We start from the raw sequence: 25,742 nt of genomic DNA, 5'->3' as shown, positions 1-25,742 counted from the left end.
GACAGAGCAGGGAGGGGGAGGACTATATAACTTACACAATATTTTTTCTTTTAGCCCTGCCTAGTTCCCAAGGCTGCTGGGCAACAGGGCCATTCAGAGAGCATGGCTTTGAAGAAGTTAAACTCCATAGTAATGTCAGAGGCATGTTTGCAGCTGGCCCTGGAAGTGTGGAAACCAGGCCCAGCCCACCCTGGGAATCCATCCAAGGTGTCCTTGCTGGAGAGACTGACCATTTGGACAGAAGGAACTTTGACTTTTTTGACCACACTGAGATAGGCACATGGGAACGTTAGGAGACAGAGGCTGGTTCTTACTTGCTGTGCAGTGAAATGCCATGCCAAGCAGGGCAGATAGCACCCACCTGGCATCTAGTCCCGAGCCTGAGACAGTCTCCTTGATTGCCTGGGATGGGGGCCGGGGAGAGTGAAACAGGAGACAGGGGGCCTCTGCCCACAGCCCAGCTGAGCCCTGTAGAGTCCCCAATGACGGTCCCAGCCAACTACCAAGAGCTGTGACCCTTTGGTTACTTTTCTGGGAGTGGAAATTGTGGCCCACAGGTAAATTCCATTCCCAGCTTCCCTTTGGAAGCAGAAAGCATGGAGGGTACAGACTCCAGAGCCAGACCACCTGACTGTGTGTCGGGGCTCTACCATTTACTGTTACTCTGGGCAAGTTATTTAATATCTTTGTGTCTCAACTTCCCCAACTATAAAACGGGAAAAATGATACTTGTAAAGTTGTGAGGATTAGTATGTGCAAAGCACTTATTAATAGAAAAATGCCTGAAAGACAGTAAGCATGCAGTGAATGTTACTTTTATAATTATTTTGCCTTTTTGGAACACAAGTTCCTCTAGCGTCCATCTCTAGGAATAGGCATGAGGGCTTCTAAAAAGGAGGGTTGAAGCAGGGAGTTGCAACCATTTCTCTTTCTCTCTTACCTGAAAGGCAGCATAATTTTTTAAGAAAAAATGTTCATTGGTCGGGTGCGGTGGCTCACGCCTGTAATCCTAGCACTTGGGAGGCTGAGGGGAGTGGATCGTTGGAGCTCAGGAGTTCGAGACCAGCCTGAGCAAGAACGAGACCCCATCTCTACTAAAAAAATAGAAAGAAATTAGCTGGACAACTAAAAATATATAGAAAAAGTTAGCCAGGCATGGTGGCACATGCCTGTAGTCCCAGCTCCTAGAGAGGCTGAGGCAGTAGGATTACTTCAGCCCAGGAGTTTGAGGTTACTGTGAGCTAGGCTGATGCCACGGCACTCTAGCCCGGGCAACAGAGTGAGAGTGTGTCTCAAAAAAAAAAAAAAAGTTCATCATACTTTTTTGAGAATTAGGACCATAATCTATGAGTCCCATGTATTCCTGTAAGAAGGAAAAACCATTTATTACATGCCAGTGCCCAGGACTCCAAGTGATGTTTGGGGGCTTGATTTCCCCCTTCCCCTCTCCCTCCCTTTGTCTCTTTCCTCTTCCCTGCCCTCTTCTTTCTCCTCACTCTAACCCAGAGCACACTCAGTGGAGGGCGAGGGGTGGGGGCTTACCCTAGGGATGTTCTGCATGCTGGGGTGGGAGACAGAGGGGACAGACAAGAGGTGTGGAGGTAGAGTGTGGTGAGGTGCCAGGGGACTATGCAGGTTCAGAAGGGTCCAAGGTGACTTTCCTGTGGGTTGGGGAAGACTTCCCAGGGGATGGAGCAGGGCAACTGGGTCTTGAAGGAGGGAAGCAACTGGACTGAACAGAGGGTAAGGGTGTTTCTGGTGCAGGGAACAGCACAGGCAAAGGCATGGAGGATGCTGGAAGAAGGATAGGAGGGGTTGTGGCTGGAGATGAACCTGGAGGGTGAAGGCCTTGGGTGCCAGTCCAGGGAAGCACAAGGGCACCATAACTGTGACAGCAGTGACCATTTACTGGGTCCTGCATGTTCCAGGCACTATGCAATATGCTTTACACGCATTTTCTCATTTACTCCTTATAATACCTCAGGTAGGGAAACTGAGGCCCAGATGTGAGAACTGACTTGCCAAGGTCACAGATTCTTTCTCTAACTGAGATACTAGATCCCCCTCACCCCCCTCACCTTCCCTCCTTTCCCTTTCCTTCTTCACCTGCCATCCAAGTGCCCACCTTCCCTGCCCAGTCTCCCTTCTTGGGACCCCCAAGAAGGTGTGACAGAAGCAGCTGGGTGCCAACCACCATATTAGTTCTCCCCTTTAGCTGGGGACATGGCCTCCTAGGATGAAAACTCCATTTTCCAGACTCTCTTGCAGCTAGGTATGGCCAGTCAACTTACTCCTGGCTAATGAGATACAATCAAAGTGCCCTAAGACAGGGCGGGGGGAGGGTCTTTAAGAGATCCACAGTGTCTTTGCCTCCTCTGTCCCTTCTTGTTGCTGACAAGGTGGATGTGACAGCTGGAGCACCGTCTTGGGCCATGACAGCAGGGGCTTCTTCTATGGCTGGTGAAGCAGGAAGCTGGAAACAGCTTGGGCCTCCAACCATTCCAACTGGGGGCCACCTAAATCCAGACTTTTGCACGGAAAAGAAATAAATGTCTGTCCTTTTTAAGCCACTAGTTTTTCAGTGGCTTTGTTACCCACAGCCAAAACTAATCCCTTTACTCAGGTTCCATCCTTAGATGGTGGGCCTTAGATTAGAGGCCAGCTGGTGACCTGGGTGGGAGCTAAGAGTCAACTAGGTCTGGGGACACCCAGGAAGACTTCTTAGAAAAGGTACAAAGCCCGGGGAAGGGTCAGCTCCAAACTGCTTGGAGGCTGATGGGGCAGACATGTTTCCTGAGGGAGAGAGTGAGAAGAGAGGAGGGCCTGGGTAGAATCCTGGGAACTCCAACATTAGGGGGCTGGGAAGGAGGAGGAGGTAGAAGGCAGGAGCCTGGGGATCCCTAAATGATGGTGGCATGATGGGGCAGTGGAGGTGGGTGAGCGAGGAGGGGATGGAGAGAAGAAAGTAGAGGTGGTGGATGAAGAAAAGAGAGAGGAAGGTTCTGAGGGAGGCCAAGCGCAGGGAAGGGGCTTCTAGAACAATGTCCTTCAAGTATGGGCTGTTGGCAGTTGAGGACAGGGAACCAGAGCAGTGGAGTCAAGGACTGGGGAGCCAGAGAGCCAGGAATGAGGGCTTATCTTACAGAGATTCTCCTCCCAAGCATGCAAAGCCCAGGGCACTTGGTCTGTCCTAGCAGTAGCCATAGCCAGCCCCTTCCTCCCTCATTTATTGATTCAACAAACATTTGCTGTGTGCCTCTGAGCAGACCTCAAACTCAGACCCTTCCCTTGGAAAGCATCCAGGGGTTTGGGGGCGCAGACAAAGAAACAGTTCATCTGGTAAACAGCATTTATTGAGCACCTACTGTATGCCAGTCATCATGCTGGGCAATGGGTCCCTGCCCTCAGGAAGCACATGGTCTGAGGGAGGAGACAAGCAATAATGAAATAAACACATAAACACCTGAACCATTACAGCTGGGAAGGAGAGCTCAGAACAATATACAGAGGGCCAGGGCTCAGGAAGTTCTCACTGGGGAGAGGACGAGCTCATGGAATGGTCAGTGGCTGAGAGATGCTGGGACCAGAGGGCCTCTGACCTACTTGAGGCACAGAGGTTTCTTAGCTGAGGCCTGAAGTCCTCAGAGGCATTAGCTCAGTGCAGCAGGGCTGCAACAGAGTCTGCGACTTTGACTAAGCACCTTCACTCCTCTGAGCCTCTGTTTCTTTACCTATAAAATAGTGATAATACTACCATCCCTCCGTAAGCCACCAGGAATAATGAGAATAGAAAAGTTAGAGCAAAAATTTCATGAAGCCAGCCTGAGCAAGAGCGAGACCCCGTCTCTACTAAAAATAGAAAGAAATTATCTGGCCAACTAAAAACATATATGGAAAAAATTAGTGGGGCATGATGGCACATGCCTGTAGTCCCAGCTACTCGGGAGGCTGAGGCAGTAGGATCGCTTAAGCCCAGGAGTTTGAGGTTGCTGTGAGCTAGGCTGATGCCACAGCACTCTAGTCCGGGCAACAGAGTGAGACTCTGTCTCAAAAAAAAAAAAAAAAAAATTTCATGAAGTACTAAAAATCTATACCCCAACAGAAGAATGGGCAAGAGGCACCGATAGGCACTGTGTATTAAAGGAAACAGATGATCAGAAAACACAGAAGAGATGTTCGAGCCCAGCTTGGCAATGCCTCCTAATGTTGAACAGTTGCATGCCCTGGGCCAGAGCGTTTCTGTCCAGGTGCACTTGGAGTCATGCACGACACTTAGCAAACACCTGGGAACACCCAAATGCGCATCAATAAGACAGTGGATGAATACATGTGCTATATTCACACACTAGAATATTCCACATTGCCAGGGTGAACTATACCAACATGCAACGATATAGATAAGTTGTAGCAGTATAATACTAAGAAAAATGAAGTCCCAAAAAATTATATAGAGCAAGATGCCCTTTTCATAAAATTAAAAACAACTAAAATGAAAATATATAGTTTGAAGGAATATGTAGGTGCAATAAAACCACATAAAAAGGAAAGCAAGAGAATGCCAAACACAGGATTTGAAATGATGTTTATCTGAGTGGTGGGATAGCAGGAGAATGTGTGGGAAGGGAACTGTATAATGAGATGTAGGTTATTGTAAAAGTCCTATTTGTATTGTTTTGGTTTTTGGTGAGAGCCAATTAAATAACTGGTGAGAATGTATCATAAACAAAAGATTATAAATAATCCAATCCTGTGTGCTTTAGATCTAATTATATAGGAAAGGGGCCAATCTCAGATAGTTTCTATTTGGCTTTAGAATAGAGTCAGGAGCCAGACTGCCCCCTCAGACAGCTCCTTCCTGGAGCTTGTTGCTTCTGGGGGTCCCCTCACTCGTCATTTCTCTTCCTCTTCAATACAGATGCTCCTTGACTTCCGATGGGGTTATGCCCCAATAAACCCGTCATGAGTTGAAAATATCATAAGCCGAAAATTCATTTAATACGCCTAACCAACCAAACATTGGCACTTTGCCTAGCCTACCTTAAACATGCTCAGAACACTTACATTAGCCTAGAATTGGGCAAAAACACCTAACACAAAGCCTATTTTATAAAAAAGTGTTAAATATCTCATGTAATTTATTGAACACTGTACTGAAAGTGAAAAAAGAAAATGGTTGTACGGGTGCTCAAAATACAGTTTCCACTGAATGTGTACGCATATTGTTTTCGTGCCATCTTAAACTCAAAAAATCATAAGTCAAACCATCATTTAAGTTGGGGACCATCTGTATCTGAAGCCCATCACTGGTTGTGACTGTGACCATCAAAATCTTCCCATCGTGATTTCTGCAAGGGATTCTATGGCCCTGACCTCATTGGTCGCCATGACTCACCGGGTAGAGGGGGGTTACTGTTTTCATTGCCCTTTCATAGATGAGGAGCCCGAAGCCCAGAGAAAGGGGTGACCTGCTGACGGTCACCCAGCACATCTGCATGTGGGCCTGGCTTCAAAATCCCAGCCTAGGTTTTTACTCTCCACCCTGGTGTCCAGTGCTACCAGCGCCGCCCCCCCTCGCGCCCCCCCTCGACACTTCCCACCCCAAGATCAGTCTTCTCAGGGCTGAAAACTTCCAGACCCCCTCTGTTCATGAAAGATAACTTTGTTTCGTCCTGGACTGTACGGGGCTGGGGGTGGGAGGACTCACAAAGCACTGGAAGCAACCAAGCCACTGTCTGCTTGCCCTTTGGGCAAAGACCCAGCCTAGATCCCTAAACAGCCTCCCTCCCCGCTTCCCTTCCTCCCCACCAAGGAGATTCTGGGGCCCAAGGCCCCAGCCAGTTCACCTCATAGCCAATCCACAGGACTGTGGGAGCCTGTGACCCAAGTCTCCACTCTCTCCATCCGTTTGCCCATCTCTGATATGAGATGAAGATTTCTGTCCTAGAATTAACAGGGAGGCAGAACATGACAGTGGGTGAAGGAGTCTGAAAAAGTACAAATTTCAGATGGTGGGGGCCATCCTTATGGGAGGAGAGAGTGACTCCTGGAATGTGAGGTCCCCTGTGCCCACACACACACATATACACCCCAAAACTTGCCCCAAAACAGAAGAAAGAAAAGACTAAAGGAGGTAAGAATCTGACTTTAAATGCCAGATTCAGAGGTGCACCCATGGGAAACCTGACCCACTCCTCACTTTTCAGATGAGACAGCTGAGGCCCAGGGATGCAGAGAGCTTCACCCAAGGACCCAGAGCAAGGCACGGCAGAGAGACAGGAGGCCAGGCTCCCTTCCTTGCCCACCAATCATCAGTTAGCTAGTGAGGAGGGAGAGATTTACCCCTTGGCTCCCTGGAGGCAGAGCTGAGACAAGGGAGACTGGTCTCAACTCAAAGAGGAAAAATTTTCTCCCTACAGAGCTATCCCACAACACAAGGGGCTGCCCAGAGGATAGAGAGTGAGCTCCCCATCTTGGGGGAGATGTGAGTAGCAAGCAGGATCTGGGGTCTCAGCTGAGTCCTCCCTCTCTCATTCTGTTGTCAGAATGAGTTCAAGGGAGTGTCTGCCACCCTTCACTACCCTCACCCCACCCCTCTCATCTGAGCCCGCCTCCCAGCCTCATCCAGCCCAGCTACAGTCTCTTTGCCTGGGACTGGGGTGGCAGAGGGGTTGGCTGGGCAAAACACAGACTGCCGACCTACCCATGTCTTTCCCCGAGGCCTTGCTACTGAGGGCGACCGGACCTGAAGAAGGCTGGAGCAGGGCTGAGGGGAGCATGGTCAGACCAGGTTATCTTCTGCTCCCAGGGAGGGTGAGTTCAGGCCCAAGGAGGAGAAGGACGCTACTAGGGGCTCAAAGGAGAGAGAATCTCCTTCTTCATCAGGATCTGGGACCGAGAAGGCTGTCTGGAGGAGCACGGTGTTTGAAGGCCCTAAAATCTGAATTTGAGTCACAGCAGGAGCTGCCATTTCTTGATTTTGACTCTGGTCAAAGTTACTTCTCCTTCATGACCCACATGGAAGGAGTAATAATATCTATCTCCAAGGGTGGTTCAAGGCTTAAATAAAATAAATGATATTACCCATACATCCTAGGCATTCCATAAATTTTCATTCATTCATTTAGATGTAGGGTCCTGCATTTAAGACGGGCCTGGAAGGATGAATGGGATCTTGCAGAGGCCGGTGGGGGTGGGGAAGGGGATGACGCCCCAGTACTGAGAACAATGTGAGACCCAGGCAGAGGGGTGAAGGGAGATCAAGGGCTGGATCAGCACGAAGCAGGAGAAACGACCTACACCATCCCTGCCAAAAGGGGTGGAGCTGCCACAGGCAGGAGTGTAGATTTGGCATTGGGAAGTCGAAGGCGTTCCCGTTGAAGCTCCTTTTAGGCCTAAGGAGGGGCAGTCTGAAAAGATTACGGAAACATACCGAAAAGAAATGAAGTACTCCTAAGTCTCCAGGTTTTGGGGGTGGGTGCTGCTTTATCTCCCCGTGGGTTGGGAAAATCAGGCCGGTAGAGGGCGCAAGAGCCGCGTATCACGGAGCGCGAAGAAAGAAAGGGGCGGGGCGACGGGCGGAGCATCTAGAGAGGAGCCGCCGAGACCGCGGGGGCAGGTGGGAGGCGTGGCAGCAGGAGGAATAGGGGTGGGGCGTGGCACGAAGGGCGGGGCGTCTGGAGCGGCGTGGGGGCGGTCAGCTCTGGACAAGCAGCAGGGAGATGGGACCAGCCGGGCGATTGGGACCGTGGGGGCGGGGCGTGGGCGTGGTTACCACTGAATTCGCGGCAATGGCTGGACAAGGGGGATGGCCTGGGCGGGGTAAGGGGCGGGCCTGGGAGCGGCGAGCGCTCTAGTGGGCCACAGCTCCCCCTGGCGCCCAGTCCCACCCGATCCCCGGCCAGGAAAAAGGTACCTGCGTGTACCTGGGTCTGTGTGTACGAGAGTTTGTGGGTCCGAGGTTGCCATGTTGGAGCCCCTCGGGCAGGAGGTGCTTGCGCGCGAAGACGGCTGAACCGCGGTGGGCGCGCCGCCCTGGCTGTGTATCTGTGGAGCTGACCACACTCAGAGCTTGCGTGTGTCTGAGCGAGTCCCTGGGGCGCAGCTGGGCCCGCTGGGCTCCCGAGGGACTTCTCTGAAGAGTCACTGCTCTCTGCAAATGCTCAGTCTTGTTTCTTCTTCGGCTCCTCCCCAATTCCCTCCCACCACCCGGTTCCCAGCCTCGCGCGCGCCCGGAGCCCACCCCCTCTTTTGGGCGCGAGGCCCCGCCCCCCGCCCCCTTTCCTCTGCCACAAAGTTTATTTGCAACAAAAGGGAGCGAAGAGCTAGCAGCCAAGGGGGAGGGAGCGGGAGCCGGAGCGGGAGAGCGAGGGGAGGCAGGCCGGCCGCCGGGCGGGCGCAGAGCTGAGGAACCGAGCGCTGGGATCCTGCCCGGGCGTACCCGCGATGCCCCGGGTCGCTCCAGCCGAGGTGGGGGCTGGCCTTGGGGGTCGGCGCTGAGGCGGGAGGGGCCGCTGGGATGGAGGCGATGCCGCCTGCGGCCGCAGAAACTTGAACCGCGGTAGATAAACCTCTGCTCTGGTCTCTGCACCCTCCTCACGACCCCCCGCGCGCTGCCTCGGGCGCAGAGCCGCTGCGCTCCTTTGGAGCGGGGGCGCAGGGGGGGTTGGCCGCGGCTCCCCGAGGCCAGCCCCCCCGGAGTGAGTGCTGCCACCATGGCGGACGGGGCACCCCGGCCCCCGCTTTATCGCAGCGTCTCGTTCAAGCTGCTGGAGCGCTGGAGCGGCGGGCCTGGACTGAGGGAAGAGGACACCGACACCGCCGGGTTGCGGCGCCGCGCCTCGTGCCGGCCGACCACGGCAGTCCCGGGACAGCCCTCTCGGCGCGTGTCCAAGCTGGCGTCGGGGCCCCCGGCCGCCTCCGCGCAGCCGCGCCCGCTCCGCAGCCTCTCGCCGTCGGTGCGCCAGCTCTCCCGGCGCTTCGACGCGCCACGTCTGGAAGACGACTCCGCTGGGGCCCGGGACGGGGGCGTCTTCCCTGGGGCCGCGGAAGAAGCGGCCGAGAGCGCCACGCGCGGGGCCTGGCCCAGCGTCACCGAGATGCGCAAGCTCTTCGGCGGCCCTGGTTCCAAGAGGCCCAGCGCCGACTCTGAGGCCCCGGGCACGCCCAGCCCCGACGGTGCCGCGTGGGAGCCCCTGGCTCGGGAGCCCCGGCAGCCACCGACGCCACCTCCTCGGACGTGCTTCCCCCTGGCGGGTCTGCGTTCGGCGCGACCACTGACCGGGCCGGGGACCGAGGGGAGGCGGCGCCGGCAGCAGCAACAGCAACAGGAGCGGGCTCAGCGTCCGGCGGATGGTTTACATTCTTGGCATAGCTTCTCCCAACCGCAGGCCGGGGCCCGGGCCTCCTGCTCCTCCTCCTCCTCGGTCGCCTCCTCCTATCCTGTCAGCCGCTGCCGGGCTGCCAGCTCCAGCGAGGAGGAAGAGGAGGGCCCGCCGCAGCCGCCTGGGGCACAGAGTCCGGCCTACCACGGCGGCCACTCCTCGGGCAGTGACGAGGACCAAGACGGTGAGGGCGGTCACCGCTGGGAAGGGAGGCTGGGAGTGAGGCCTGGGAACTCCCTATTGGATCAGGACTGCAGGCCTGACAGTGATGGGTTAAATCTGGGCAGCATGGACTCAGCAGGGGGAGCCAGGAGCCCCGAGCCCCCAAAGTCTCCAAGAGCCCCAAGAGAGGAAGGACTCCAGGAGTGGGGTCCGCCGCCCTGTGTCCCAGGTCCCCAGGAGGGACTGCTGCCTATGTCTGACACCGTAGGAGGAGCTTTCCGTGTGGCCAAGGTGAGCTTTCCAGCGTACCTGGCCAGCCCCACGGGCTCCCGTGGCAGCAGCCGTTATTCCAGCACAGAGACCCTCAAGGACGACGACCTGTGGTCTAGCCGGGGTTCTGGGGGCTGGGGTGTGTACCGCTCCCCTAGCTTTGGAGCGGGGGAAGGGCTCCTCTTGCGGTCCCAGGCTCGAACCCGTGCCAAGGGACCTGTGAGCACCACCAGACCGTTGAGGGATGGAGGATTGGAGCTGGACAAGAGCCGGCAGCGGAAGTCCCTGTCAAATCCAGATATTGCCTCAGAGACCCTGACGCTGCTCAGTTTCCTGTGCTCAGACCTTTCAGAGCTTCGGGTCCGAAAGCCTAGTGGGGGCCCAGAGGACCATGGGAGCAACCCCCTAGATGACAGAGGCTCACCATCAGCAGGTGATCCTGTGGGACAACTTGGGCCCATGCCCGCCCCAGCCCCAGCATCGCCTGGCGCCCGCCCCACTCTCAAGGACTTGACAGCCACCTTGCGGAGGGCAAAGTCATTTACCTGCTCTGAGAAGCCCATGGGCCGCCGCCTGCCCCGAGCCAGTGCCCTGAAGCCCAGCTCCTCTGAGCTCCTGCTGGCAGGCCCTGGTGCCGAGGAGGACCCACTGCCCCTGATCGTCCAGGATCAGTATGTGCAGGAGGCCCGTCAGGTTTTTGAGAAGATCCAGCGCATGGGTGCCCAGCAGGATGATGGAAACGATGCGCCCCTTGGAAGCCCTGACTGGGCAGGGGACACTACCCAAGGGCAACGGTCTCAAGAAGAGCTCTCGGGCCCTGAGTCCAGCCTGACAGATGAGGGCATTGGGGCAGACCCTGAGCCCCCTGTTGCAGCCTTTTGTGGCCTGGGTACAACAGGAGTGTGGCGACCCCTTTCCTCATCTTCCGCCCAGACAAACCACCATGGCCCCGGGACTGAGGACAGTCTGGGCGGGTGGCCATTGGTGTCCCCTGAGACCCCTCCCACACCAGGTGCCCTCCGCCGGCGACGAAAAGCCCCGCCTTCAGGTCCTGGTGGGACTGAACTGAACAATGGGGAGGCAGGTGAGGCCTACAGGTCCCTAAGTGACCCAATTCCACAGCGACACTGGGTTGCCGCCTCCGAGGAGCCCTCTGGGTTCTCCATGGACAGCAACCTGCTGGGCTCACTGAGCCCCAAAACTGGGCTCCCAGCAACCCCAGCTGTGGATGACGGCTTGACCAGTGGCCACAGTGATTGGTCTGTGGGCAGTGAAGAGAGCAAGGGATATCAGGAGGTTATTCAAAGCATTGTTCAGGGGCCTGGTGCCTTGGGGTGTGTGGTGGATGACAGGGTTGCTGGCAAAGCCCCCAAGAAGAAATCTCTGAGTGACCCCAGCCGCCGTGGGGAGCTGGCTGGGCCTGGATTCGAGGGCCCTGGAGGGGAGCCCATCCGAGAAGTTGAGCCCATGCTGCCTCCGTCCAGCAGTGAGCCCATCCTCGCAGAGCAGTGGGCAGAGCCAGAAGAGCCCAGTCCTGCTAGGGGCCGAGCAAAGTCTGAGCGGGCCCTACCCGAGACCCTGCCCACCTCCTCCACTGCCCACCGGGACTTTCACCTTGACCCCAAGCTGGCTGACATCTTGTCCCCGAGGCTCATTCGCCGAGGCTCCAAGAAGCGCCCAGCTCGGAGCAGTCACCAGGAGCTTCGGAGAGAGGAGAGCAATCAGGACCAGACTGGCTGCCTGTCTCGGGCCCGGCCCTCCTCCAAACACATTCGCCATGCCAGTGTGCCCGCCACCTTCATGCCTATTGCGGTGCCTGAGCCACCGACTTCTGTCAGCCCCCCTGTGGCTGTGCCAGAGCCCATGGGCTTCCCTGCCCGAGCCCACCCTGCATTACAGGCACCATCGCTTGAGGATGTTACCAAGCAGTACATGCTGACCCTCCACTCAGGCGAGGTCCCTGCCCCAGGGCCTGTGGACATGCCCTGCTTGACGCTGGTTGCACCACCCTCTGCAGAGGCCAAGCCCCCTGAGGCAGCCCGGCCTCCTGAGGACCCTGCCCCAGCCAGCAAGTGCTGCAGCAAGCCACAGGTGGTGAGTCCTTTGTGGCAGGGCTTTGGGATGGGGCCAAAGGCCACTTCGTGGGCACTGACTTCCACGGAGCCTTTTGTAGTGTACTCTTGGGGCAGATGACCAGGTCCCAAGGGTGCTTATCTGGTCCTGGAAGTGCCCAGGCAGTTTTAAGAGTGTTAATGACACAAGGCTCTGTTTACTCAGGCCTTGTAGAGGTTTCGTGCTTCTGCTGGTGCTAATGTCAAAGGTGCTTGTCTGCCCCGAGTTTTCTGAATGATAATTACAAAGAATTCCTGTCTTGCACCCAGCTCAGGCTCAGTCCTCTCTCTGAGCCTTGCTGCTCTGTTGGCCAGTCCCCTTATAGGATGTTTGGCTTGGAGGCCCACAGTTGACATGAGTTTGCCCTTCCTCATGTGGCTTTCCTGTGACAGGTCAGAATGTAGGGCTGTTCCTGGCCCTGAGAGAACTGGGGAGGTACAAGGCTTTACTTTATGGAGTAGCAGAGGGGAGTCAGGATTCTAATTGCAGCTCTGCCCTTGCTGTGTGACATTGGCCTTTCTCTGTGACTAAACTTCCCCATCTGTAAAATCGGGAAAGGGAGCGTAGACAAAGTGATGCCTATGTTTCCATCCAGCTGGTACTGTGCAGATTTAGAGGAGTCTGCCTGTTTGGGTTGGGGCACTCTTGGGTCCTGAGGTCTGCCATAGCCTCTTCAGATTAGGGCAGCTTCTAGCTGGGGGCTCCTAGGGGAGGGTAGAGGAAGCGGGTGGGCTGCAGAGGCTGAGCAGCCAGGGGCCTTTAGAGAGGTCCAGAGTGGTTCTGGACGCCACAGGCAGGGCTGCCTCTATGGCTTGGGGAAGGGTGTGTATGTCCTGGTCCCACATCCTGCCTGCTTGCATCTTCTCCCCTCCCCACCCCCTTCCTGGTGACTCCGAGATGCTCCCCACTTTCTGCCAGGCCCCAGGGCTCACTCGCCCCAGAGGCCCCACTTCTGCCTTCTGGCTTCAGCTATCCCGGGAGTTTGGGCTGTGGTTTCAGATAGGTTGTAGGCAGCATATGCCCTGGCATCTGGGTTGGAAGGTAGATTCTAGGCTTTGGGTTCTGGGCCGAGCTCAGGGACTGCCTGGGGTTATTTCCACTGCAGCCTGCACTCCCACTGTGTTCCCTGAATGTGTGAGAAGCCTGGAAACCCTAAACCCTGGACTAATTTGGTCACTGCAGTTCCCAGCGCTCTCATGGCCCCTCTGAACTCCGTTTCTCTTTGTTTTTCTCTCCTTGTCTCTAGTTCCCCCTGGTCCTGGCTCTGGTGTTTCTCATGGAGGCTGCAGAGAGTGTCAGCAGGCAGGGAGTGGGGAGAGGGGGAATTTGGGACCTGTTCTTCCTTCTGAGACCCTATTAGGGCAGTTCAGGTGCCCCTAAACTCCAGCGCCAGTTCTGTCTTTGGAAGGTGGGGGAGAAGATGGGGAGAGCAGGGGCAGCTCCTGCCAGGGAGCTCCTTCCTAGCTTCCTTTCCCATATAATTACCTCGTCTGGGAACCTTGAAGGCTCAACTGGGGGACAGGGCAGGGATGAACCATGGGACTCAGAGACTAGGGGTGGGAGAGAGTGCTCCTAAGAGGAGGCATTGAGACCCAGAGAGGAGGTGGGAGTTTTTACAGAACTGGCTCCTGCCCCACCTCCCTTCACATTCTCCTCCCACACCAGAGGGGCTCTGAAGTGGGACAGGCTTCTCCCTGCCTTGATCAGAGGCTTTCTCTGGTCCCTAAGTCTTTGCCCACTCCAGTCCTGCCACTTTTCCAGGCCCAGCTTGATGTCCCCTCTTACCCCTCAGGGGAGAGAGCTGGTGAGTCTATAATTAGAAGAGCAGGGTTTGAGCCTTGGCTGCAGATCCCTGTGTGGCCTAGGAGCTGTCACATCCCTGCTCTATGCCTCACTTTCCCCTTCTGTAAAATGGGGACAATGGTCTTTGCTTGGCAGGCTCTTGCACAGTGAGTGGTTGGTATGACCATTTCCTCCCGGGAGCAGGAGAGAGGAAAAATAGCCCCTACTGCTCCAGCTGCTTGTCAGTGACCAGGCCTGGCCCCTCCTCCCTGCCTCTCTGCTGGTTTGTGAGCACAGGGCTGCGTGCGTGGGGGCCTCGGTGTAACCTAATAAGCTTCAACTGGCTCAGATAAGATTCGCCATCTCTTAATTTCCCACCCCCATAAAGCCTGGAAGTTCTCCCATCTGCTACCCTGAATCCCTCCTGCTGTCCCCTTCCTTCTGGCTCCAGGAAGATGGGGAGCAGCTGTCCACCCCCTCCTGCTGGCCTCTGTTGAGGAGACAATGTTGCCTTGTTTCAGGCCTGGGGCTCCAGTCACGCTCCCTGGGCTGTGGGTGGGGATGGCGTGATGTGGGCTATGGGGGGAGCTATCACTCTTTGCTTATAGGGCAGAAACAAGTATGAACCCAGGCAGGGGCTGACAGGAGAGGCCCTGGGGGCTGAGGGGACCCCTGGCCCAACCCCGGGCTGTGGGGGGTCACTCACACTCCGGTCTTTCTCAGCCCAGAACCCACATTCACGCTCTGGGTGGTGTTGCCCCACTGTTGGGAGGCAGGAAGCCTGAATGCCAGGCCTGGCTCAGTCTCTGAACTTTCTCTGACACCTGGACAGAGTCCTCTTTGGCCCTCAGTTTTCTCATCTGTACAGTGGGAGTTTAGACTGCCTGGTCTTTGAGGCTCTGTGGGAAGGACTTAGCCTGCAGGATGGTCAAGGGAAATGGGAGGAGTCAGGGGTGTGGCTAGAGGGGGAGAAGGGCAGTTGTCTGCAGTAGCTGTAAGAGCCTAGGAGTGCAGGGACTAAGGGACAGCTCAGGGGTCATTTGTTCCATGAACACTTGCTTGCTTGTGTGCTTGGAGGTGAAGAGGCAGAGCTGTCTGGGCCTCCCACGCCCCTCATTACTTCCACTTAGGCCCCCAATAGCCTGGTTGATCAGCAACGCTTTGTACCAGGGTTTCTGCATTCTGGCCTTCAAGTGCAGCGTCTTGTAGTCCAACCTTCTGCCCGCAGGTACCTGATACCCATTTGACACATGCAACAACTGTAGCCCAGATACAGGAAGTGACTTGTCTCTCAGAATCATGGATGGATGAACTCACAGAACTTTAGCCTGTTGGAATAGCAGTAACAATGGCTAATATTTATTAATGCTTACTATATGCCAGACACTGTTTCATTCTTGGAATGTGAACGCTCTGGGTCTGTTTCACAGTGCGGGCTTAGACTCGCAGACTGCTCGATTCACTCTGACTCCTAGCACATCTGGGTCTTAGAGGTGAGGGGCCTGAGGGATCCCTGTTTTACAGTGGGATTGGCCTGCCATCTGAGTAGGGAGGACAAGTCGGGGGATGTTTAGGGGTGTCACCTGCATATTCCCAACATCTTGAATAATTTCATAGTGGTTATTTGATTCACCAGAGCCTGGGGTTGAGGTAAGAAAAACTTTGAGACGCAGAGAGGAAGAATGCTGGGTCTGAGGTCACACAGCAAGGCTGGTGCAGAGCCAGGTCCAAGCACCAGAACCCTGGCCTCATCGCTCTCCACCCCCAGCAGACAGCCCCCCACCCCGCGCCTGGCCAGCTCCCTGCCTTGCTGATGAAAGCCGGCACCTCTTCCAATCACCCTTCTCTCTGTCTCCCCTTGGCAGGGAACCCGCAGGGGTGGGGGTTCTGTCCTTCCTCTCCTTGGCTCTTTACTGTGATTTTTCCATGGAAACTGGTTCTGGGGGGAAGGGAGGAGGCGATTAGGACACTTGGAATTCTGAGCAGTACCAAATATCTATAATTAAATGTCTTGTCACCCAGCAGGAGGAGGATGGGATGGGGGAGGACAGGCAGAGGGCTGTCCTGTTTCTCTGTTTATCCCCCCGAACTCCTTCCTAAGGGCCCTAGGCTGTTGGGGAGATGCCATCCAGGAATGAATCCACCCCAGAGAGGAAGAGTTGGGGATTGGACTAGAGTTGAGTCTGACATTTTCCAGCCCCATGTTTCCCGGACCAGCTGGGTTTGGGAGGCGGGGAGGCTGCTGCTAATCCTGTCCCCAGCCCCCTCTCCCCATGGAGGGACTTGCCCCTCCTGCTTCCCTCTCTCCCTCCCATCTGTGATCTCTCAGGCTACATATGCTGCCCTGCATGGGGTGGAGGCACCCCCAGGCTGCCTGGGAGCCAAGATACTCAGAGAGTTTAGGATCCAGAATCAGACTAGAAGGGGCTTAGGATGTTGAGGGACTAGCCTGGGGGCTGGCAGGGGCCTTCCTGGAAGAGACTCTGCCTGAGCTTGGCCTTGAACACCAGAAGAAAGGGAGGGGTTCCAGGAGGAGGACACAGCATGAGCAGAGGCTAGGAGGTGGGAAAGAACCTGGCAAGTTGTATTCGTTTCAGGGACTTGGGTGGCCCTTGAAGGGTAATGCATTCATCCATTTAACAGATAACGTACTGACCACCTAGATGTGTCAGGCACTCTTCTAGGCCTGGGATACAGCAGCAAACAAAACAGAGGCCTGCCCTGCTGGAGCTTCCAGACTAGTGAGGAGACCTGTCTGTAAATGGAGACTTCACGTGTCAGAGAGCAGTAGGGGCTGGGGAGAAAAATGAAGCAGGAAAAGGGAAAAGAGAATGACAGGGTGGGGGGACTATTTTAGATAGAAAGGGCTGGAAGGCCTGTCAGAGGAGATGATGTTTGAGCAGAGGCCTGAAGAAAGTGAGGGAGCAAATCCAGTGGCTGTCTGAGGGGAAGAGCATTCTGGGCAGAGAGGTGCAGCAAATGCAAAGGCCCTGAGGTGTCTGAGAAACAGTCAAGAGGACTGTAGGGATGGAACAGAGAAGCAGGAGATCAGAGCTCAGAGAAGTGAGGGAGCACAGAGGTGAGTTAAGGCAAGGAAGACCTTGTGGGCCAATAGGAGGACATCAGCGTTTACTCGTAGTGAGATGGGGTAGGCACTGTCGGAAGGTTCTGAGTAGGTATTCTCAGGTCTGCTTTGGCTGCTCCATGGGAGTAGATTTCTGGGGATCTGGATGGAAACAGTGAGGCTAGCCAGGAGGCCACTAGAATAATCGGGGCAAGAGACAATGGTGGCCTGGGCCAGGGCAGAGGTGGTGGGGTGGTGGGTTTCTGCAGCAACCCAAAGGGCTTTAAGGCCAAGGCCTCACCACAGCATCCATGTGAATGCAGAGCTACGACCACTTGTGTTGCTGGGTGATGTGTGAGGGGTCACTTAGGGTGGGAAGAGGGAAATTGACAAAGCCCCCAAAGCGGACGGTGCTGTGGGCTGTACTGACCACCCCCAGCAGACAGACATTGGCTTGGCTCAAAGGCTAGGAGAGTGCCGCTGCTACAGGGCCCCTGTGAGGCAGTTGACAGCCATATCCCACTGGGCCCCAGTGAGGAAGGGGACAGTGCCCCATCCTATTGCAGCCACCGTGCACCCATCCAGCTCTAGCTTGCATGTCTCCTGGGACAGGGAGCTCATCCTCCCACCCTGCAAGGCAGCCCCTGTCCTTCCCATCCAGCTAGGTCGGTAGGCATTGCCACGGCTCCAGTATTAGAATAAAGAAGCCGGCCCAGAGCCAGCAGAGGTTTGCCTGAGGCCCCATGGCTCAAGCATGGGATTTGGCCCCAGGTGTCCTGACTTCCAGGCCATACATTGGCCCCACAGAAGTCCCACTGAGCAGAGTTGGCAGGGATGGCGGTGGCAGGGAGGGGGAAGGGGGAGCCCATGTTTCCCAGAAAGGCTCGAAACCCTGGCGCACTCTTTGGGAAATGTGCCCAGGCAGCCTGGCGCCTTGTTGGCAGGCCCTGAAATGGGGGCCCTAGGTCCCCTGGGAAGCAGAAGCCTATTGGACCTGATGCCCCACCCATGGGAGTTGATCCTCCCTGTCCTCCCACTTCTCAGCCCCCAGGGCTTCTGGAGCATTCCAGGGGTGGACAGAAGCAGAGGAAAACTGTCCTGCTGCTGGGCTCTGAGCAATGAGTAAGCTCCAGCTTGTGACATTCAGGGGCCTGGGGTCCCAACCAGGGTATTTGAGCCCACAGAGGTGCTTCCAGGACCCCGGCCTCCAGTAGCTGTGGGGTTCATTGGAGATGGCCTGGGATAGCGCATAGAGCCACAGATTCCCCCATACGCTCAGACACCAGGATAAAACCTCCTCCCAGGGCTGCTGGGACAGGCAACAGTCCTGAGTAGGATCTCACTTGTAGACTGAAGAGCTGGCAGGCAGCTGAGACAGGCTCAGAGTGGCGTGAGCCTAGCCAGGTCTGCCCCCAGGGCTCTTTCCCCTACCACCAGCTCCTGCTCCGGGCTCCCCTGTCCGCCACCTGCAGACAAGGTCTTTTCCCACATTTGTGGCAGGCTGTGGTGCTCACTCTGGGGCCTGTCTAGAAGTGATACTGCTGCGGATGGGACATTAAAATTTCCTCTGGTTTGTTTCTGGTGGGGCTTGCGGAAATCACCTGGCTCTAAGACCCTGCCTGGGCAGGGAGAAAGTGAGAGGGGAGTGCAGAGGTCAATTTGGGTGGGAAGGACAAGAGCTGATTCCAGAGGTATAGGCTGACTGATGAGTGGTGTATTTGTTTCCTATTGCTGCTATAGCATATTACTACACATTTAGTGGCTTAAAAGAACACATTTCTTATTTTACAGTTCTGGAGGTCAGAGGTGTGAAATGGGTTTCACTGGGTGCTAACAGGCCTGCCTTCTTTCTGGAGGTTTAGAGGAAAATCGGTTTCCCTGCCTTTTCTAGCTTGTGGTGTACTGCCAGCACTCCTTGGTTTGTGGCCCCTTCCTCCGTCTTCAAAGCCAGCAGCATAGCATCTTCAGCTCTCACTGTGCACCCCTTCCTCCCTCTTTAAGGGCCTTTGTGATTACATTGGGCCCACCTGGATAATCCAATACTCTTCCCATCTCAGAATCCTTCCTTACATCTATAATCCCTTGGCCATGTAAGATAACATATTCACACGTTCTGAGGATTAGGACATGGACATCTTTGGGGGCCTATTATTCTGCCTGCCACACTGATAGGTGCGGGACCAGGCTGTTGACTCCTGAGATTCGGAGCCCCCGGTAGATGCTGGTACTGGGGCACAGCCTAGGAACTCAAGCCCACTGCATTTATCCTGCCTTCATTTCTTCCCCTGTTCATTTGTTATTCACACATTCATTCATTCATTCATTCGTTTAGCAGTCAATTGTTGAGCCCCATGATGGACAGTGGGGACACGCAGGGAAAGTTTGCATACCATCCCTGCTTGCCAGGAATTTTCAACAAGGGTTCTAGTCCCCTGAGGTAGGTGAGGTCTGGAGGGAGGCTGGGGACAGGCCTGGCTTCAAGGGGTGGCTGGCCCTAGTTTTGCTGACTAGAAAGTGGGATAAAGCAGCTCTCAAAAAGTGCAGTTGGTAGAAGAGTTTAGAGCCAGGGCAAGGAGAGAAGGCAGGGGCCTAGGGAATGGGCTGGAGTCACGTCCTGCCAGGCTGTCCCAGCTGAGGGCAGAGCTGGAACCACAGGGGCCGATGGAAAGGAGCTCCCTATCCTCATGTGCTGGGGGCTCCATGCTGGGGACTGGGGACGCTGGTGCTGTCTGACCTGAGAGGCTGAGGGGCTTCCAGGGAGTTGGCATGCAGAGGGTAAAGGGCGCTGTCCAGCATTCCTTTCTCCCCCAAGCTGGCTTCAGGACCTGGGCAAATACTGACCTACTCCCCTGAATCTGCAAAATGGGGGCAGTATCCCCTTGCTCCACAAAGCATTACTGTTGAGATTAAATGAAATGAAATTATGTGTCTTGAGCACATAATAAGTGCTCAAGAAATGTTAGTTCCTCTCCTCATGCCTGAGATGCTAAGATTTTATGACTCTAAGGTTCTCAGCTGTTCTGCACCTCTCTCCAGCCATGAAGCGGAAGACAAAGAGAGCTCTAGGCTAGTCAGCGTCCTGGCTGCACCTAGGCAGAGTCAGTGGCTCAGCAGCCTGGGCCCTTGGAGGTGGGGAGGAAGGAGAGGAACCATGTGGGAGGGTGAGCTGAGTGCCCGCTGTCCTTTCTCCTCTCTCTAGCTCTCCCTCTACTTTTGTTACCACCAGCCCCAGCCCAGGACATGTCTGGGATAGCATAGCCCATGGGAGCAGGCAGGGTAGAGCCAAAGCCCTTTGTGGGTCAAAGCCCCAGACCCACTAGAACCAGCCTATGAGATGAAACTTGGTCTCCCTGCTTTCCATCCTGGGCTTGGAGCCCCTCCACGGCAGGAGCCTGAGGCTCTGTGTGCCTGGTGGGCTTTGGGGTCAGACTGATAAGGGTTAAAATCTCGACTCTGACACTGACTCCCTCACTGGGTCATCAGGCCTCAACTCTGAGCCTTAGTTTCCTGCTTTGCAAAGCGGGGACACTGAGGAGTTATGAGAGCCAACGAGATAATGTTTGTGGAGCCCTCGGCCCAGGACCCTGGGTCTAGACAGCTCTCAGAAACGTGGCCACTCAGTGTGTGGTTTCAGGATGAAGGATTCTGAGTTCTTTTCCAAGAGTCCAGCCCTCGTGATTTTGTTCATTATTTTGAGATTGTTACTTCTTGGTTCTGGTGGCCTTTGGTCCTGAGATTGTGGGGTCGGGGAGGGGCGAGGCAGGGCGAGGCAAGTCGTGGGCCAGCTGGAGGGCAGTGGGGGCACTGTGACGGGGAGCGGGAACCAGGCCGAGGGAGCAAACGCAAGGTTGGTGTCTGTTTCCTGTTTATTGGTTCCCAGGGGGTGAGCAGGCCCTGCTCCCTCGCGGCACTGTGGAGCAGGAGGGAGGGAGGCCCAGGTTCCTGGCCGCCAGCCAGCCCCACAGCCAGGCCTCCTGGGACTGCTGAGACCCCACTCCCCCATTGCCTGGACAAACATTCAGTCCTTTCCCAGGACAGGGCACTGGAGGTTAAGAAGCAGATGTGGAAGGGAAGGGGTGGAAGGATGGGAAGGGACCCCTCCCCCCAATAAAAGTCCTGCTGGCGCCATCTTTCTTGGCTACCCGTATCACTGAAGTCTCACTCCTGGTTTCTCACCATCTCCCTGCCTCTCCCTGTCTCCCTGGGAAGGGGCCTGGTGGGGAGATGTCCAGCTTCTTGGCAGGCCAGCAGGGCAGGAGGAGGAAAAAGAAGAGGGCCAGGGCCTTGAATGCCAGGATGGTCCACTTGTAGAGACCCTTAGAAACCAGCCATGTCTTTGAACCTTCCCTCACCCCTGCATTATTCAGATTAGGAAACTGATACCTAGTAAGGGGAGTGATCTTACCCAATACCACAAAGTAGCAGATCAGACCCAGAACTCTTCCCCATGCACTTGACCATTGCCCCAGCCCCACACTGGAACTGTTGGGTACAAGGGTCCCCTGACAAGTCTTGAGAGGGGAGGGTGCATGATTCACCTGTCATTTGGGGAATTGGTCTGAGCCAGGGCAGGGAAGCAAAGCCCTGTATGTGTCTGAGGCCAAGGGAGCAGGGAGGTCTCAGTTCCACCAGAGCACATAGGGAGGAGCCAGACTGAAGGCCTTGAGTGCCGAGTTCAATGGCCTTGGCATGGGGAGCCGTGGAGGAGGCAAGGATGGGGAAGGGGGCTGCCAGTTTTGCGTGTTACAGCGCAGCCTCTGCTTGTGAGGTGATGGCTGGACTAGACCATGGGGAGGGGACAATCCTGAGCTTAGGGGAGCAGAGGATGTGGAGGTGGCGAGAGGAGGACAGACTGGGGAGATGATTGGGAGGTACAATCTGAGGATTTAAATTTAGGTGCAAGGGTCCTATCAGAAACAGGGGTGGGAGAGCAGGACCCACCTCCCCTATTTGAGTTAGAAAATGGGCAGTGGGACCAGATGCAGGATCTGAGTCATCCCCCTGCTTCCGAGTAGAACTTTCCTCTGCATTCTGCGAGGGTGAGGGGCTCTGCGCCAGCTCAGGTCGCTGCCCATGCCCAGTGTGCCTCCTGTCTGACTCCAGCCGGCCGCTCCGGTGGGAGTGCCACCAAGGGGGCCACTGGGGAGCAGCAGAGCTCCAGCCACACCTCCAATCTGGCCCTTCCGGGAGAAGCGTGGTGTAGGGAGCAGGCCTGTGCTGCCTTGCTAGCGCTGACCCAAGACAAGTCACTCTGCCTCAGTTTCCCCATCTGCGAAGCAGGAGTCCCAGATGTGGCAGAGCCCAGTGGAGCTCTGGAATATGCAGGCGCTCACTGGAGGTCCAGAGACTGGTAGGTAGACAGGTAGGTGGTCTTGCTAGCAGTGCTCATGGGGGTCCTACAGTCAGAGACAAAGAACCCTTGTCGTATTTGTACCACAGACCCCCGAGACCAGCGCTGTTCTGCTGGCCCTGCAGCACCAGAGGGCTTCCTAGAGAAGAGCAGGGCAGGGGCTGTCGCGACAGGAGTAACTCAGATTGGGGCCTGAGCTGAGCCTGTTTCCCCACCAGACGCCCAAGTACCCTGCTAGCTCCTTGCTGCTCCTGCACCCCCCACCCTGCCTGGACCAGCCGCTTCCAGGCTTCTCCCCAAGGCCAGCGGGGGCGTTGCCTGGGGCGGGTGAGGAATTTCAGAGGAAACGGCTAAATTCAGCCCCAGCTAAATATAGTCCTGGGCCTGGCCCCAAGACTGGAGGAGGACGAGGAGGAGGAGGAGGGCCAGGCAGGGTGCTCATCCTGCACGCCCCACCTCATCACCTGGGCCCAGGGCCTCGGCAGGAGAGGCCTGGTTCTTCTGCTCACTCACACCAGGCCTCTCTCTCTTTGGGGTCTCCTTGCCTCCTTCCCTCCTCTCCTCCTCTGTCCTTCACCCTGCTCTCCTTCCTGGGCCTTGCTCCTTTTGTTTCTTGTCTCTTCTGACCCTCTATATATATCTCCCTGCCTCCCTCCGCAGAGCCAGACAGAGGCCCCTGGCCAGGAATTAGCTGTTGGAAGAGGCCCCTGTGTAGGGCTGTGTCCCCATCAGCTTCCCAGCCCAGGTGTGAGGAACTGCCCCCGCCCCAGGACACACGGCCATAGCAGCTCCTCTCTGCTTAGTGGGGAACAGACCTCAAAGACACTGGGGTAGGCAGATATGGGTGGGAGCCCCAGTTCTCCCTTTGACCCCATACTTAGTTCTGCTCAGGTGGCCCCACCCATGCCAAGCCCTCCTGTCCCTGGCACATGGTGGAGCCTCAGTACACATTTATTGAATGAATAACATGGGGGAGGCAGGAAGACAGCCGAGCCCTGCCCTGGGGGAGGTCCCAGGCTACTCCAAGCTCCCCTCACCACCCCTGCCCAGCCCTATGTTGGCTCTGCCTTGGGCACCAGGCAGGATGAGCAAAGATTACTGTCCCGTGTCAGTACTGATCGGGGGTGGAGGAAGGAAGCAGACACTGAGGCCCAGAGAGGGTGAGGTGCCTAGCTCAGAACACAGACCCCAGAAAGAGAGAGGTGGTATTTGAACCCAGGCTGGCCTCACTCCAAGGCTGCGGGAGTGAATCTTGCCTAATGCAGAGACATCAGGGAAGAAGCTGATAAAGTCTTCAGAGGTCTGGTCCGTTGTACCTGACCGGATATGGCACAGGTCAAGGGGCAGAGAGTCACAAGTAGTGGTAGCAAAGCTTGTAAAGCTCTTCCTGTGGGCCAGGCTCTGGTCCGAGCACTTTACATGTGTTGACTCACTCAGTCCTTCACAGCAACCCTGTGGGGAGGTACTGTCTTCCCTGTTTTATAGATGGGGACCCCGAGGCACATCCTGTGAGGCAGCTCTCCCAGGTGAGGAAGGCTAGTTAAGTGGCAGGTTGGAGTTCAGGCTGTTCGGGCCCTGACAGGCTGGCTCCAGAACCCATGGGCTTGCTTGGGCTCCTGCCTTTCAGGACCGCTTGGGTGGGGGGCAGTGCCATCACCAAGGTGGGCACAGCAGGAGAGGGTGAATTCAGCTTTGGACATCATGACCTCATTGGATTCACAGTCCATGGTCCTAGCCCCAGGAACTAGCACACAGTAGTTGCTCAGTTAATATTAGTTGAATGATTTGGTTGCATTTGAGAGGCCCTTGGAGGGTGAGAGGAGGTAAGGGGCAGGCAGAGGAATGAGTGTTTCCTCCCCTCATGGGCCCAGGGACCCTTTTCTTGGTGAGTGCTAGGTAAGAGCCGAGGTGAGTGCTAGGCCTTCTGTTGGCGGAAAGAGCTCAGCCCAGGAGTTTGGGAAGGTGCTGAGATGGGCCATGGGCAGGGGAAGGGGGGCGGGCAGGCCAGGCAGCGTGGCGCAGTCCCGTCTGCAGTATCTGGAAAGCAGATCTCTTGGGCCATGGCCGGCGTGACTCAAATGGAGACAAAAAAACCTTCCATATTTGGACAAAGAGCCCAGGCCCAGACCCACAGCCAGCCTGAGCTGACTCCCCCACCCCCGGCCTCCTGCCCTGTCTCCTTCTGGGCCCCTAGCCCTGAGCTCTGTCCCACAAGTTTAACTCTTGGGCCTCAGACAGCACTGTGGCCCCCTCCCCTCAGTCACCAGGCCACCCTCCATGTGGCCAGGCCCGGGCTGTGGGTGATAGGGAAGAAAGGCCCAGGGTTGGCCCCTGTGCTCAGGCTAAAGATGGAGAGAGCAGTCCTGGCAGAGCCCGCAGGCTGGAGGGGAGACATGGAAACCAACAATCCCATACGGTGGGGTACATTGGCAGCAGACCCCCACTCATCCGAACATGGGCAAAGCCAGAGGTGCACAACACATAGGCATGTATACACATGTGTGCACACACAAATACACACACACACACACACACACACACACTCCTTTTCAATCCCTAGCAGATTTCTATACCCACAAAGACATCTATGCAGATATCAGGACTGAGGACCCAGGCTGAGAACCCCTCAGACCTTCCTTGGAGCAAGCTTTGATGACAGCAAAGTTGGAATAGATCAAGGCAACCAGATGTCAACTTACCAAGTACTGTAATTAGGCATTATCCATCTGGAGAAGTGTGAACAGAGCAATTTGTCCCTGCATGAAACCCCCTGAGTGTTCGGCATGGGGCTGGGCTGAGTAGCAGATACTAGAACCAAGTGAGTGGGGAGAGGGCTCGGCCCACTTCCTGCCTGGGAGCAGACCTCACTCTCATGGGGAGAGCCCAGCCACTTGACTGAGAACAGGGTGCTCACTGTCATTGGACTGACTGCTCCTAACTTTTCTAAGTAGCTGTGGTTAATTAACTCTGGAATACACTCTGGGCCTGGGGAACCCAGGGAAACCTTTAAAATTCAGTTCCATTGTGGGCCACTAGTGCCTGTCTGTGCAGGGTTAGCATGGGGGCTACAGGATGGAGGAGAAGGGGTTCCTGCCCCAGGGACACCATCAGAGAACTGGGGGCCAGGAAGAATGAGGGCAGGGTAGGCTAACTTGGGGCAGCGGCTGGAGTCTTGAAGGACCAGTGGGGCCTTGACAGGCAGGAATGGCCAGGGCCCTTCGTGTCTGGGGTGCCACAAAAGCTCCCTGGTCTGGGGAGGTCAGGTGGGCCCTGGAGAGTCTTGAAGGCCAGGCCTGAAAATCTGGACTTGATCCCAGGGCAGGAATTTCCAAGCATTTAAAAATAGCGGAACCCTTTCTTCTAGAGGAATCTTGACCCAGAACTATAAAATAGGCCAACTTCATTGACTTAAGTGAAGGTGGGGGCATGTTTGCCCCCTGGATCACGTCTTACCCCATGTACTTCCGTGGAGCCTGCAGGACTCAGTCAGAAAACCCCTGTTTTAGGCAGAGGGAAGGCTGACGAGGGGCTGAGAGCAAGACAGGCCTCTCCCTTTAGCATCTCTGCAGGCTCAGAAGTTCAGCCATCCAGGTTTCCTGGGCTGGGATAAACTCTGCTGGGG

General features: G+C 55.9%; 1 protein-coding gene across 4 annotated transcripts in view; it reads left to right on the top strand.

The window, feature by feature from the left end:
* Positions 1 to 8,319: 8,319 nt before the first annotated feature.
* Positions 8,320 to 25,742, top strand: part of ARHGEF17 (Rho guanine nucleotide exchange factor 17) — a 55,902-nt gene continuing 38,479 nt past the window's right edge. For 3 of the 4 annotated variants that reach the window (XM_045555513.1, XM_045555512.1, XM_045555510.1), the window contains exon 1: positions 8,320 to 11,906. In XM_045555513.1, the coding sequence (XP_045411469.1) occupies positions 8,712 to 11,906 (3,195 nt within the window). In that variant the 5' untranslated portion in view covers positions 8,320 to 8,711. The remainder of the gene's footprint in view (positions 11,907 to 25,742) is intronic. The other variant, XM_045555511.1, reaches the window with a different exon arrangement.

Source organism: Lemur catta, chromosome 7 (genome assembly GCF_020740605.2).
Source record: "Lemur catta isolate mLemCat1 chromosome 7, mLemCat1.pri, whole genome shotgun sequence".
NCBI classification, from domain to species: domain Eukaryota; kingdom Metazoa; phylum Chordata; class Mammalia; order Primates; family Lemuridae; genus Lemur; species Lemur catta.
The sequence above is the reverse complement of the archived record's forward strand: the minus strand, read 5'-3'. Positions and strand labels throughout refer to the sequence as shown.